This window comes from Monodon monoceros, unplaced genomic scaffold, assembly GCF_005190385.1.
Source record: "Monodon monoceros isolate NGI ecotype Baffin Bay Population unplaced genomic scaffold, NGI_Narwhal_1 Super_Scaffold_16, whole genome shotgun sequence".
NCBI lineage: Eukaryota > Metazoa > Chordata > Mammalia > Artiodactyla > Monodontidae > Monodon > Monodon monoceros.
Genome location: NW_021703772.1, coordinates 86,836,321 through 86,851,545, shown reverse-complemented (window position 1 = coordinate 86,851,545; position 15,225 = coordinate 86,836,321). Strand labels below are relative to the sequence as shown.

Genomic DNA, 15,225 nt, shown 5'->3' with positions numbered 1-15,225 from the left:
TTGAAGAATAGATAAGAGGTATAGTTTGTGACAAAGTTTATCTGGGGTGTCACTGACTTCTAATCTCTTCTGTGCTAAGAATCAATTTTCCCTGGTTGATGAAACTCCTGAGGAGGGGATTTATGACAACTGAATTCCCTTTGAAGGATCTGTCTTTAGGCAGATAGGGAAGTTCAGAGAAAGCTTCTCCATGCATTTTCTGTTTTTCAAGTGCCTACAGCTCAAGATGATCAATATACCACTATGCTACATTTTAGTGTGGTGTGTTCTGCTACCCTTCACCTCTGAGAGTAGGTTTACCAGCTCACCACTGCCAGCTTACTTAATTTCAGAGTATGTATTCATCACAATTAGCACTATACATAGAGCACATGCTCATTCTTTTCTTCCAAGTTTAAATAGTCTTTGGATTCCAAAAGAATTAAAAACAATCTAATTCAAAGCTTCCTAAGATATGTTTGTAACAGTACACAAAGTCACTCCCTTCTTAATCCTTTGTTTTAATTTCTTCTCCTATATTTTTCAAATATTTTGCCTCCTCATTTGATAGAAACTACCAGAGAGTTGAAGTTCTCTTATGTATTTTGTGTTTTTTCCATTATGCCTACTGGGATACTTACTAGAATAATAAAATTGAGCTAGAATATGATAGATGAAATTGCTAGAAAATAGGTCAAGAAATAGTGTTGGCTTTGATTATTGCCACGTTTTACTATCTACTTAAAATGTTACCATGAGTATAGTCACATTTTATACACTTCTATTTAATTTACAGATAGTAATTATATTTTAATGTTTAATTAATAATCATTTTAATCTCTAGCCTCAAATAACAGTTAATATGTTTTAGTATAGGTACAACTACATGGTATGGTATACAAGTAAGGTACTCAAATAGTCTTGAAATTTTCAAAAGAAAAGAGAAAAAAATAACATCTTAGACTCCAAAATAGAGAAAAATAATGAAATATATGGGTAATCGCCCCTACGCTCCCCAACAGAAAGGAAATCAAAGAAATTTTTTTAAATGACAAGTTAAAAAGCAGAGTTCTCAAGTATTACTTTTGGTTTTCAAAAAAGCATGCTTTTTATTAAAACACTACAAAGACTCATTTAGAAATGTCCAGTTGCTAATGCTGATATCTGAAAACTCTCACACACACACTCACACAGATACACACAGACACACACATAAACTAAGATTGTTCATCTCCCTTTTCAATTTCAGGGGAGCCTATGGTCATGATGTAGGGAAACGTCCTTGGATTATAGGAGATGAGACTATTTTAGGACTTATGACTGACATTGTAGGTAAGTATAAAATGAATTTTTTCCAAAAGAATCATAAAGATATAATCACTTAGTTATACACATAGGTTATACGGTAAAAATTTTATTGAAGAATGTCCTGATTTTCTATTTTAATCCATAACACTAAGGCATAAGCATGCCTTTAATTAAGACTTATTGCTAATGTTATTTTTTATTATATATTCTAGGACTAGTATTTGCTCACCAATGAGAAACACACATATTTATAATTAAATAAGTTTCATAAAAATCAACTTAAAAGAATTGTCTAAGGTTTTATTATATGGTAAAATAAACATTAACCGTAACATGCTAAAGGTCTAAAACACCAATATGTTTTGGTTCATTTCAACTTAACTCATGGTGATCTTTTAAAATTAGGCTGAGTGCTGTTGAAAATAATATAGTTGATGCTGTTTTTTGGTATATAATGTATTCCTTAAAGTGAATTCTATCTACTCTTGGTAAAACTATTCAAGATAGTTTTAGATGGTAAATGTGTTAACATTTCAAAAAAAGTTATCTGTTTAATTGGATTGATTATTCAGCATTGCCTAAAATCTTATATGAAATTTAAGGTATTAAACAAACAAAAAATATAGCTCTGGTGACCAGAGACGAGTGTGCTTCTGGGCCCCATAGTAAGTTTCCTACATACAGCCTCTTCTTTAAGATCAGGAAATGTAACAAACTTCCCTAAAACATACAAATAAACATAGAGAATTAGGCAAAGTGAGGTGACAGAGGAATATGTTCCAAACAAATAACAACATGAAACTGAAGAACTAAGTGAAGTGTTGATAAGTAATCTACTCGATAAAAAAACAAGGTAGTGATTATAAAAATGCTCAATGAATTAGGGAGAATGGATGAAAACAGTGAGGAGTTAAACAAAGAGTTAGAAAATATAAAGAAGAACCAAACAGACCTGAAGAATACAATAACTGAAATAAAAATACACTAGATGGAATCAACAGTAAATTAGATGATACAGAGGAACGTGTCAGTGAACTAGAAGACAGAGTAGTGTAAATCACTCCAGCTAAGCAGAGAAAAGAATAAAGAATTGAAAAATAAGGACAGTTTAAGAGACCCCTGGGACAATATCAAGTGTACTATCATTCACATTATAGGGGTCCCAGAAGGAGAAGACAGAAAGGGGCAGAGAAGTTATTTGAAGTGATAATAGCTGAAAACTTCCCTAACCTGGGAAAGGAAACAGACATCCAGGTCCAGAAATCACAGAGATAAGATCAAACCAAAGAGGTCCACACCAAGACACATTGTAATTAAAATGTCAAAAAATAAAGAGAAAATCTTAAAAGCAGCAAGGGAAAAGCAAGTAATTACATACAAGAGAACTCCCATAAAACAGTCAGCTGACTTTTCAGCAGGAACTCTGCAAGGCCAGAAGGGAGTGTCATCACATATTTAAAGTGGTAAAGAAAAAAAAAAACCTACGAACAAGAATACTCTACCTGGCAAGACTATCATTCAAATTTGAAGGAGAGATGAAGAGTTTCACAAATAAGCAAAAGCTAGAAGAGTTCAGCACCACTAAATCTGCTTTACAAGAAATGTGAAAGAAACTTCTGTAAGTGGAAAAGAAAAGGCCACAACTAGAAATCTCTCTCTGTTTTAATGTTCTTACACAGTATTCATTTGTTCTGTAACAATTCACATTTTAAATAGTGCTTCCTGACAACATGCCAGCTGGCTCTTCTTGAACAGGGGCAATAAGGATAGCAATTCACATTCAAGGTGGTGATATTACCAGACCACACTAGAAGGGTAAGCAGAGATTCTCTGGGGGAGGGTGTATGTGGTGGGGAGGATGTTGTCTAGGGTAGAGGGTTTGTAAGGGAAGGAAAGAGGAGAGGTTGGGAGAAGGAACACCCTTGAATTTGCAGAAGTCATTACTCTATCTAAGTAGTGGTTGTATTGGCTTTGCTGGTAACCCCATGTAGGGAGAAGAGGAAGAAAGGAGCACTTCCTATCTTAGATGTTTGGTTGGGGGCTTGCCTGCGAGGAGAAGGAAGTTTAGGGACACATTTGACAAGAGACCAGCACCCACGCCAATCAGGTGAAGCTTACTCAGTCTTCAGCCACCATTTACATCCTCTGTACTGGCTGCAAGAGGGAGAGGAAACCTCAAGCTTTTGTACTATGTTTAACAAGGAGAAATTCAAACTTATTATAGTCAAAACAATCTAAGGCAGTTTGCAAACACACCACAAAGAATTTAGGGACATTGTTTTTCTAGCTTCTTCTGGGAGTCACCCCAGCATAAATATAGTCTTCTGCCCCAATCAACCCCCACAAACCAGATCCTCAGTAAACAACTTTGCATTTTACTCCTGCCCAAAGTGGCTGGCTTCCCAGCAAGCCTCAACATGGTAGAGAACGAGGCCTAGATGGCCCAGCCCAGGTTGCAGGACTACTGCCCAAGTTTAGGTATTCAGTCAACTAAAAATTAGTCCTTAGAATTCTCTATTAGACTAAAATCTCACTGGTAAAGGCAAGGAGGACACAGTTCAGTCCATAACATATTCCCTGTGAAAACAGAGTTAAATAAATGTTTATCCACCTCTACGCTAACTTAGCTCCCAGTATCTAGGCAGGAGACTGGAAAAGTCTTCTCTGCGATATTTGGGCAGCCTGAAGGTTCTGACATGGGTTTTCATAGCACGACAAACCCCACCACATGCACAGCGGGGAACACAGTGGGTGCTTAACACACCCCAAACTACCAGACTTTAAGGAAAACCTGTTTTTAGTTTATGAACTATATGAATGTGTAACCTGTTCCATTCAGCAAGTTAAAAAAAAAAACAACACTCCATCGAAGAGTTGCAAGCAAAAGCAACAAGCTCGGTTTGCTGCTAGTTATTACTGAGTAATTATTACACTACACACATTTCTGTTTTATGTGGTTATATTATAGGATCAGAAGATTGGCTTCTAGTTTAAGATAACACATTAAGTACAAACTGAAAATGCTCCCTTCTATTCCAAAAACAGAGAAATGATAGAAAAAAATTTAGATTAACAAACATATAGCAACACTAAAAAAAATTAAATAGAAATCCCTACTGACCAGAAATATAGCAATTGCTGAGAAAGAAGCAGTTGAAAGCTGGAAGCACAATATCTGGGGGGTAGTGCATGGAGCCAGGAGTGTGTAGGGCCTGAGTGCAGGACTCTCACAAGCCCCAGGGCGAATCTGCAGAGCCCTGGATGCTTGGGGCTCAAACTCAAGGCCAGAACCTTGTCAGCCAGGGTGGGTAAAGGTGAAAACATAGCATCTCCTGCCAAACCAGTCAGGATCTTGGGAGCACAGAGCATTTGATCAGACTGCCAGCATTATCCAGAGGAGTGTATATTCTCATGGAGGGAATTCCCACCTGAACAATCCTGGACTACATTTACGGGTGTATTAATTAGTTGTTTGACAATGCTTTCATTTATGCTCATTTTTTAGACGCCTATTATATTCATTCAAATGCCTAACATGTAAATTTTAAAAAAAACTGAAAAAAATCCTGCATTAATTTGACCTGAGCATATATGTTTTCCTTAGATGTGGACTGTCTCTTTCTTTGCTAGATTTGCTTTCAGAACATAAATTGCATTCTAATCCTATTATTTTGTGATTAGTATTTATCATCCTTTAAAGAGGAGTTCAGATGTTTATATACAGGTCAGGGAAGTGGTAAGGCTATCATTTAGTGAGATTTATTTATGAAGCCCATAAAACCTGCAAAAAGATTTCCTTTGATCGTTTAAAAGTTTATAGCTCTATTGCAACTTATTAAATGTGCATGTGTTTTGTTGCCCAGCAAATACACATATGTCAGAATGATCAATGAAATTTAAACCAGCCCACCTCTCATGATGATTACTAAGGAAATTTAAAAACAACAACTAAATACTCAGATTTATTTAGATAAGTAAGAAGATTGAGCTTACTAAAAATGTTTAAAGAATATTTATCAGTTCTAGCTTTAGGGATTTTTGTGTGTCTTTGAAATACCATACAAAGCTGTAATGTATGGGACAAACTTCATTATGTTTTCTGTGATTTTTGTCCTTGAATGTTGTATAAATTAAATTACAGTCATTTGATCCTAATTATACAGGATATAAAAATAACAATTATGTCTTGAAATGGGCAAAGTCACATTTGTACATATGAAACTCAATAAACAGTATATGTATTGTTTATTTTATATATATATAGTATATATATATTCTCAAAGTTTCAAGCCTTAATATGACAAATGCATTGTCATATTTTATTTGAAATATTGTCAGTGCATTAAACTAAATATTTAGTTTAATGATTAGTTTATTAAATGTTTATTTTGTTCTCTACAATTTATGTTGTATCAGGAGAAATATTTCTACTATTTTTGTTGTTGACAGCATCTTCAAAAGTATATTATGAGCAATATTTTAAAAGCTTGTTTTTCTTTTTAATTTCAGTAGCTATCATCTATCCCCAAATTTCTTTACTTTTAAAACTGTATATATTAGTCCAAGAAACGGTTCTTAACTTAAGTTGAAAAATGAATGAGTTCACTTTGTTCGATTTAGTAGGAACTGATTCTTTTAGAAGGTATTGTGTGTCTGTTCATGTTTATTTTCTTTGCTGCAAATCCCATGCAGGTTCCCTTTTGCCTTGGTTGATAGTAAGTTCTGAGAAAATTTGGTGGAGTTCGAAGTAGCAAAAATATTTAGTTAAAAAATATATATATATTTAATAGCTCCTAATTTGTTTCTCATCCACATATATAGTACTCTGTTGCAATATTTTAAAATCATTCTTTCTCACATGTAATGCAAGAAACCTAAAATCCTCTTTGGAAGTAGATATTGTATAAATCACAAAATAAATGTTAAAATTATGTGGTAACTACGGAAGAGAGCAGCAGAAGTCAAATTGATTTTTGCTACTTGTGGGCTGTCTAAATGTGTCATGAACAGATAAGTTGTATATTTTGGACTATGACTGAATCTTCCAGGTTCTTAAAACTACAACCTGTATTTTGCCATAAAATTTCTCAAAAAGAAGTAACAGGAGTATAATAAAAATTATTATGTGTACAAATTGATAGAGTGGATAGAGAAGCGGAAGACACAGTGAGCAACCCTATATTTCTATGTCCACAGACATAGAAAAGAATTTCCATTTCAGATGAGAAGAAAAACCATTAATGAAACATTTTATATGGAGCTAACAATTCTGCAAAACATGGAATAACTTTCCCTTAGAGTTAATATCATATTATCAAGATGCTAGAAATAGAATTGCTGAAGAATATTGTTAGTATTATTATTAAGCCTACTTCTCCCTGGGTACATAAACATCACAAAGGGCTAGATACATACATTTCGGCTTATAAAAATGTTGTAAAGTGAACATAAATTTGCTTTATGAAACTTGTGGTTGACCCTCAGAGAAGCAATAATCCCTGGGAGCTCTCTCCAAAGTCATAAATCCTCAACCACACACTAGCCACCTCCAAGGCCATAGGAATTTGCTATTTGAAAAACAGAGTGGAAAGTTCTCGGACTTAGCTGAACTACAAACCTTACAACAAAATCCACAATTAACATTTGCATCTGCTTAATAAAATATACAGAACATGGTATGGCAGTTATGAGATCCATCATTAACCTTCTTATCAAACACTAAGCAGCCTGGAACCCTGCTGACCTCACTTTGCAAAATATTTGAAATTAAATGAAGATTAGAAAGGTGCAGAGGGATGTTAGTAATGAACATGGGCTTCCTATATTTGACTTACAGGGAGTGGATAATGTAGACAACACTTCCAAATGTTACCTTGAACAAAGATTTTAATTAATATTTTTTTCTATAAGATTTTGTCTCCTACTTCCTATCTGTGAGACCTTAAGCGAGTTAGTTCATTTCTGTGCACATCAGTTTCCTCATTGATAAATATGGAAATCAAAGTAGATACCTTATCAAGTTACTGTGAAGTGTTGGCACATAATAAGGGCTCAATAAACGTTAGCATGCCAGGCATTGAGATAAGAAGGCAGTGCTTGTACGTAACTTTCACCTTCTGGTAAACAAAAAGTTATGTTCAATAAATAAGCAAGCAAGAAAGCACTCTTCAAATGAGAACCCTGGCTCACACCCATCTCAGATGAAGTAATTCAAATGTTTACATTTACTGCAGTGAGTTTTATATGATCTTCTAAAATAAAGACTCTTTCAAATCCTGATAAGTTTTCATGAAGTTTTTAAAAAAAACCTTGGCCTCCAATAAATTTGCCCTCAATACTTGTGGTTCTTTCTTTTATTTTTATTTTTTTTTGAATTTTAGTCAGATGAATGGATAAAGAAGATGTGGTGTATACATATACAATGGAATATTACTCAGCCATAAAGAAGAATGAAATAATGCCATTTGCAGGGGCCTGGATGGACCTAGAGCATATTATGCTTAGTGAAAGAAGTCGCACAGAGAAAGACAAATACTGTATGATATCACCTATGTGGAATCTAAAAAATAATACAAAAGAAGGTATATGCAAAACAGAAACAGAGTTATGGATGTAGGAAACAAACAAGTGGTTGCCAAAGGGAAGAGGGAAGAGGGAGGAGCCAAATAGGGGAGTTACAAACTACTATGTATAAAATAGATAAGCAACAAGGATATATTGTATAGCACAGGGAATTACAGCTCATACTTATAGTTATTGATGTTTCAACATTATTTCACAAAAAGTTCTTGGGAGAAGGAAAAGGTACAAAGAAAAGCAACTTGAAATAATTTCAGCTTGCTTAAAAAAAATTTTGTCTTATGGAATGCTGATAATATTGAAATATCTTAAAACAACAAATGTTGATTTCAGAAATACATATTGGACCAAAAGAGATAGGTCAATTAGATATATTTCCTTTGGAAAATAGGCTAAAAATCAGTCTGACTGGTGGCCCTTTCATGTTAACAATGCTTGTTTCTTTAGTGCCTTTAGGTCATATTTGGAATAAACATTACTGTTAATGTTCTGCAGCATTAATATTTGCACCATCCTTAGATATACATAGGTACGCACGCACGTGTTAAGTACACCGAACCTCTCCTTGACAAAGTTCGTTAGCAGGTGAGGAGGGCATTTTGTGAAGAGCTTGATTGAATTTAAAGTGTGCCAAGGCGGGATAATTTTTGCGGGCAAATTATTCAACTCAGTGAGGGATTATTTACAAAGAATTGATCCAATGTTAGCATGCCACTGAGAGTGAGGGGAGGAAACGCCATGTGTATGTCTAGATTAATTCAGCCTAGCACTTGTGGTTCATCACATTCCATGCAAGAAAAATTTTAGGTGATCCAAAATGAACACTATTATTTGAAGGACTAACATTCCTGAGGAATGAATAATTATTTTAATCAGAAGGTAATCACTAAGCAAAAATGGAATGCCTGACCTTGTACAGAAAGTCTCACTCCCTTCCTGCCTCTTCTATTTCTTTGTTTTCATTTTGTGATAAAATTTATGAACTTTCTCCTCTTTTGTTTTCTTCCCACCACATTCTTTCAAATGCTTTTCTTTCTACTAATTCTGCTTTCTCAGTATGTTTGGGGCGTGGCTCCCCCATGGATACCAAAATAGGAGGATGCTCAAGTCCCTAATATAAAGTGAGTCGTGCCATGAATAAAGTCCGTCCTCCATATCCGCAGGTTTCATATCCACAGATAAGGAGGGCCAAATGTATTATTTTTCCTTCCTTTTCTCCTTCCACGCTCCCTGCCAGAATATTTTTTATTAAAATGAATAGTGTTCAGAAAAGATGTGTGTAAAGAGCTAACAGGGAGTTAAGGGTTATATAAGATTAATATAATAGATAATGTTTTGTTTTAGAAATAACAGTAAAAATTCATACCATAATGCAAAGAAACAAATAAAATAAAGCTTGCAGCATTTAGGAGAAGACATATGCCCCTGTATACAAATTAAGCTTTCTAGTATGTTTGATACATTTTATTTAGTGCTAGGAAGGCAGAATGAGGTTGTCGTTATTGTCCCTTGACTTGAGACACTATTCACATTACAATGACCAGAGATACATCTCTTAACAGCCACCATTTATTTACCAACCTTGAATTCAAATGGGGAAATCCATCAATCAAATGCAACAAAAAGTTTTTCTTGACTAAATGAAGACACAGGCCTTTCCTTAAATGGCTATGCTGAAATATAAATTCCTAAATTATACACTTATTTCCAGTGGCCTTCCCTCAAGTGAACTTAACCTAAAATCCATCTATTAATTAGATTAATTATTCTACTTACTGTCTATTCTTTTAGTAAAAATGGGACTCTATCAGAAGTATTTCATTGGATACAAAGTGCAAGACTTGTATGATGCATTTTCTCTAACACCTAGTACAGCCTTACAAACATTAAAGCTCACAGCCCATTTTTCTCAGTGATAGTAAAGAGAAATCATTCCTATTAAACAGGTCTAATTGCCTTTAAGAGACATCATAAGAACTAAAAATAGGGAAAGTATTATTATCTTTGTTATTGCGCTCTGAGTTCTTAAGTATTCAATGTATGCTTTGTCTCTGGGTCTGTTTCCAGTGGCAAAACCCTCGTTAACAGGAATTATATCAGATTATGATTGTGTAGTGGATATCTTAATTTTGTGTGTTTTCTTCATCAGACAATACATATCTATATTATCTTATATCAGTGTGTATAAATAAACTGCAGAGCTATTTAGCTCTTTGTACTTTGCTCCTAGCTCTTTTGTCTTATGAACTACAGTATTGTATATCTCACTGTAATAACAGTGAATTATGTTTAGCAACATTGCCTTCTTTTATTAAAGGTGCATTTTAATTTGATGTTACAAACAACCAGCTTTAAAAATGTGATGGGCTTTCATTTCTTATTAGATTCCTTTTGGAGATACACTTACCACAAAAATGTCCTCTGTGGGAATTTGGCAACGTAGCTGATAGGATAAATCATTTTTAGTTTAGCAAATGCTTCACTATTATGTTATTATTATTTACTATGTCAAAAAGGAAATATAATTTTTAGCTAGCTATATGCATATGAGTCCAGCTATTGTTTGATAAAATGAGTCAAGTGGGAAAACTTCCATTTCTTTGTGATGACACATCAAATGTGTCCTTATCTCTAAAAACATTAAGGATGATGGAGTGATAGTTTGTTTTTCCAGGTACTCTTAGAACTAACAGAACAATCTAAATTATGATATATTTATTTTGCAGGAGCCAATGAGAAAGAAATAGCCCTAATGAATGGTTTGACTGTTAATTTACATCTTCTATTGGTAAGCTTCCTATTCCACCAATGTTTAGTATACACTGTTTACAGAATCTGACATTTTTCAATCTTTAATTCATGAGCATTTGGAGGTTTACTTATTTAAAAATAAGTTGTGAGGTTGTTTTCATTTCTACCAGGAAATGCTGGACCATGACAGAATGGCTTCTTCGTAACCATGGGAGAGTTGACTCTTGCAAAGAGCTTTAGAATAATGAATAGCTCTTATCTCAGAACATAAGGAATAAGAGTCACAGTGGGTAAAAAGCAAAACTGCTGCACACACACAAAACAATGATGTATGAATGGTAGCAAACAGTGAGCTTTTCAGAAAGACAGTTTTCCAATATGCTGGGCTTTAGCAGGATGGGACTATGGATTAGTATGTCTTTGTAGGCTAATTTTGGGGGAGTAGATTAAAAAAGAATTAGAAAATAAAACTAAATTGGAGAAAAAGGACCTAGTACCTTAAATGAGTCACTGTGTTTAGGTGTTTCTTATATCCTAAGAACTTAATAATATGTATGCCTTAGAATGTCAAATATATTATTGATTTGAAATATGGTACCTATAGTAATTGTTTGATGCTATGAAAAATTTGTATTTCATTTTTAAGTGAGATTTTTAAAACATGTCTACAAGACAAAGATGCACAATTAAGATATTGATATTTTATTTTGATAAAATATAGACATGATTATTAAATATGCCTGAAGGAAAGTACTTGTGGAGTATGTTAACTATGATGGTAAACAGCATAGTTTTCAGTTCAGACACCTCTGGTTTGGCTCCCAGCTAGGCTACTTAATACCTGTTTGACTTTGGACAAGGGTTTTGGCATCTCTAAATCTTAATTTTTTCCTCTGTAAAAATGAGGATAATACCTACCTCGTACATATGAAACAAGATAATATGTGAAAATTGCTTTAGCACCTTGGCCAATGGTCAACATCCAATTAACAGTAGTAATCATCCTCATTGTTATTATTGTCAGTCAGTATTGCTTCTCCAGGAACTGTGTGGAGAAATGAAAAGGCCCCACTGAACACATGAGCTACTTCTCTCTGGTGTCTCTAGAAATGCCAAATGTTTCATTAGGGCAAAGGTACTTCTAGTTGAACCTAAAATTAGATTTCATAATATCATAAAACTGTAGAAATCTTATGTACTAGAAACCAAATCTGCAGTGCTAGATAAATCAATATAAATAAAATATACACAGAACATGATATTTGTCTCATAATAGAGAAATTGCCATTAAACGCATTAGGAAGTTAATTTTTCAATTAACATTTAAGTAAAGTTTGAGAATGTGTTTTTATCTGATTCACATTTTCTCCCAAATTTGCTTTCCTATTGATAAATATAATGAGCAAGTATCTTCTTCCGTTTTAGAATTTACTGGAAACAAGGCTAATCAGAGAAGGTACCTTTGACAGACATCTAGCTGTGTAATTAATTAATGCCTTTAAAATGCTGGAGATTATAAAATGAAAGTGTGGTATATATAAAACGAACAAATGTCTAAGTTGTGCATTAACGCATTTCTCAATAAATCCATTTCATTGCAGTTATCGTTTTTCAAGCCTACACCCAAACGGTATAAAATTCTCCTAGAAGCTAAAGCCTTCCCTTCAGATCATGTAAGGATTCTTCAAATTATATTTATATTCTTTCTGCTCTTCCTAAAGGAGCATACCATTTGCCTGACTTGAATGTTTATTCACTAGTCTTTTCCAAGTAACCTTATAATAAAAAAGATCTGTCAAATGCTTTTGATTTATGCATTTTTTATAGATTGTAGCTTTATTTCTTTGGTTCAAGTAAAACGTGTTAAAGGAGGAAAGAATTGAATGGGAACATTGATTTATTAGTCTTTTTAAAGACATTGAGCAAACTGCTGGTCTAAATCAAGTGCAGTAATAAACGTTTTATTAATTCTTGTTGCTGTTTTATTTTATGAAATTAAATCGATACATATACCAGTACTTAACCTTTTAGGTACATAAAGTAGGAATATAAACATTTATTTGTCCATTTGTTTTCATAGCACACTAACATAATTATTGATGCTTTATAATTAAAAAAATGTATTAAGGACTAAAAGAATTTCTTGTGGTTCAAGAAAAAAAATCATGCTACTTTTTCAGGAATCACAGTTGGTAAGAAATATGATTGTTCCAGACACAGACAGACACAGATTAAAGTATATTGCAGTTTCAGTGCTGTATTTCAGTTTTAGTGTTGGAGAAACTTGATTTCTGTCTTTTCTAAGTATTCTAGCCTACACCTTGTAATTTTAAGGCACTTAATTAATGCAAATTAATAACCATGATCTTACTAAAAAGGATCAAACCCCTATTTTGAAAAACTTCAGGGTTTCTAAAATTTCTTGTTCCCATTTATATCTTGGGCTCTCAATGAAGGGAACTTCTTGATGCCCTTTTCTTTTACTAGCTTACTCTTTCTAGGACAAGCCACTTCTGTACTCTCTGTTGGAGCCTAGCAAATGCTCACTTTGGTTATTTTGTAAATTCTGTTTTGACTTGCATTAGATGATTTAATATCTTATTCTAAAAATCTCTTGTACTCCTAAAGTCTAGATGACCCCTACATTTCCATCCATTTCTAATATTTTGTGTTTCAAAGAATGTTCAGACTGTTGCATGTAAATTATGTTAAGCAATTCTTCTCTGATATATTCTGTTTAGTCACTTTTAACCTTGACCTTGAATTTAATATAATAATATGCTTTTATTGGTATTTTATTTTTTTTCTGAGTTATTTCAATATACTTCTGTACACTGGACTTGATTTAATAAATCATCTTTCTTTTCCAGTATGCTATTGAGTCACAGCTTCAACTTCATGGACTTAACATTGAGAAAAGTATGCGGCTTATAAAACCAAGAGAGGTATATGAGAAAGATAAATAAATATTAATCATTCTTCTATTTAGTACTGATTTTTTTCTTCATTTTCTTCAAAAGTTTATTATCTTCATTACTTTAATGGAAGTTTCAAGAAAGTATAAAAGGCCTATACTCTGTTACTGTTAGATCATTTTGCTTAAAATAGAGAATTAACTCAGAAGTGTATTTTTTTAAATTTTTCAAGGGCTATTACAAGCAAACTATTTTCCTATTAATACCACTGGAGTCTGCCATATTCTTCAATGGGATGGGAGGAGATGACAAATTGCATACATCATTTTCAATTTTAAATGCCATTGCCTGTGGGTGCCATTGAAATCATGTTAAAAATTAGTGATACTTGTTGAAATTGAATGATGCCTATCTTTTATGCCCCTCTTAATCTAAGGATCAAATATTTTCCTCTGAGCTTGGCCTGGGGAATAGAAAGGGATGTGGTGTAGCAGAAAAAAACTAGGCTTAGAACTTCGCTATTACTCCCCAGGGAAATCCCAGACCCACCAACATACTGGGTATGTGACTTTCTGATAGTTACTTTATCTCTGAGATTCCTTTATATTTAAACAGACAACAAAGGAAATACCTAGTCAGGCTTGACCATATGTTCAAGGTCTAAAATACTGTGCACTTTACATTAATAAAGATATAAGGCTAAGTTGTACAGGTTTTGACCTATAAACCCTGCATCTTGTGTAATTTTGGCACCAAGAGATCCACACAGAATGAATTTTAGGTTTCACATATGTACGATGCTCCCAGGCTGTTAAACCAGTGTTTGAACATTTATTTCTTTCAACCCAGAACTAATTTGAGAAATTAAAGGTCTACTCTATTCACTTCTATTTGCCAACATGCAATAAATTAATGGAACAGAAAGTTCTCACAGCTTTGGAACAACATCTGTTTCATATGTTGTATATAAATTGCTTATTTCCAGCAAAAATGAGCATAGCCACTAATATATCACAAGTTTTTACTTTAAAAGTGACAAGTGGGGACTTCCCTGGTGGTCCAGCGGTTTAGAATCTGCTTTCCAATGCAAGGGACACAGGCTCGCTCCCTGGTCAGGGAACTAGGATCCCACATGATGCAGGGCAACTAAACCCACCCGCCACTAACTAGAGAGAAGCCCGCGCTCCATAACGATAGATCCTTCATGCCACAACGAGGATCCCGCGTGCCGCAACCAGGACCCGATGCAGCCAAATAAATAAATAAATAAATAAATAAATAAATAAATAAATAAAATGAAATAGGGAACAAACTTACAGTTACCAATGGGGAAAGGCAGGGGGACAGGGTGGAGGGGAGGGATAAATTAGGAGTTTGGGGTTAACACACACACTACTGTATATAAGGTAGATAACCAACAAGACCTACTGTATAGCACAGGGAAATATACTCAATATTTAAAAAATAAAAAAATAAAAAAGTAATAAAAGTGACAAGTGTTGTAGAGCTGTATGAGTTAATCATAATTTGGGGACCACTCTTTAGCATTACTGGATTAGGGCACATCAACATGAGAGAGAACCATATCTATCATTGAAAAATATATTTCTTATTTGCTTAATACTGATTCTTTAAAGAAATAAAGTATTAGTAGATATAACACTTTCCTTACTTTTTTTTGAAATTATGGTGG

General features: G+C 33.8%; 1 protein-coding gene across 2 annotated transcripts in view; it reads left to right on the top strand.

Annotated features, from left to right (window-relative positions):
- The window catches only part of KYNU (kynureninase), an 89,727-nt gene that overhangs the window by 20,717 nt on the left and 53,785 nt on the right, over positions 1 to 15,225 (top strand). For both annotated transcript variants that reach the window (XM_029225112.1, XM_029225111.1), the window contains 4 exons: positions 1,229 to 1,311; positions 10,593 to 10,654; positions 12,219 to 12,290; positions 13,488 to 13,562. In XM_029225112.1, the coding sequence (XP_029080945.1) occupies positions 1,229 to 1,311; positions 10,593 to 10,654; positions 12,219 to 12,290; positions 13,488 to 13,562 (292 nt within the window). The remainder of the gene's footprint in view (positions 1 to 1,228; positions 1,312 to 10,592; positions 10,655 to 12,218; positions 12,291 to 13,487; positions 13,563 to 15,225) is intronic.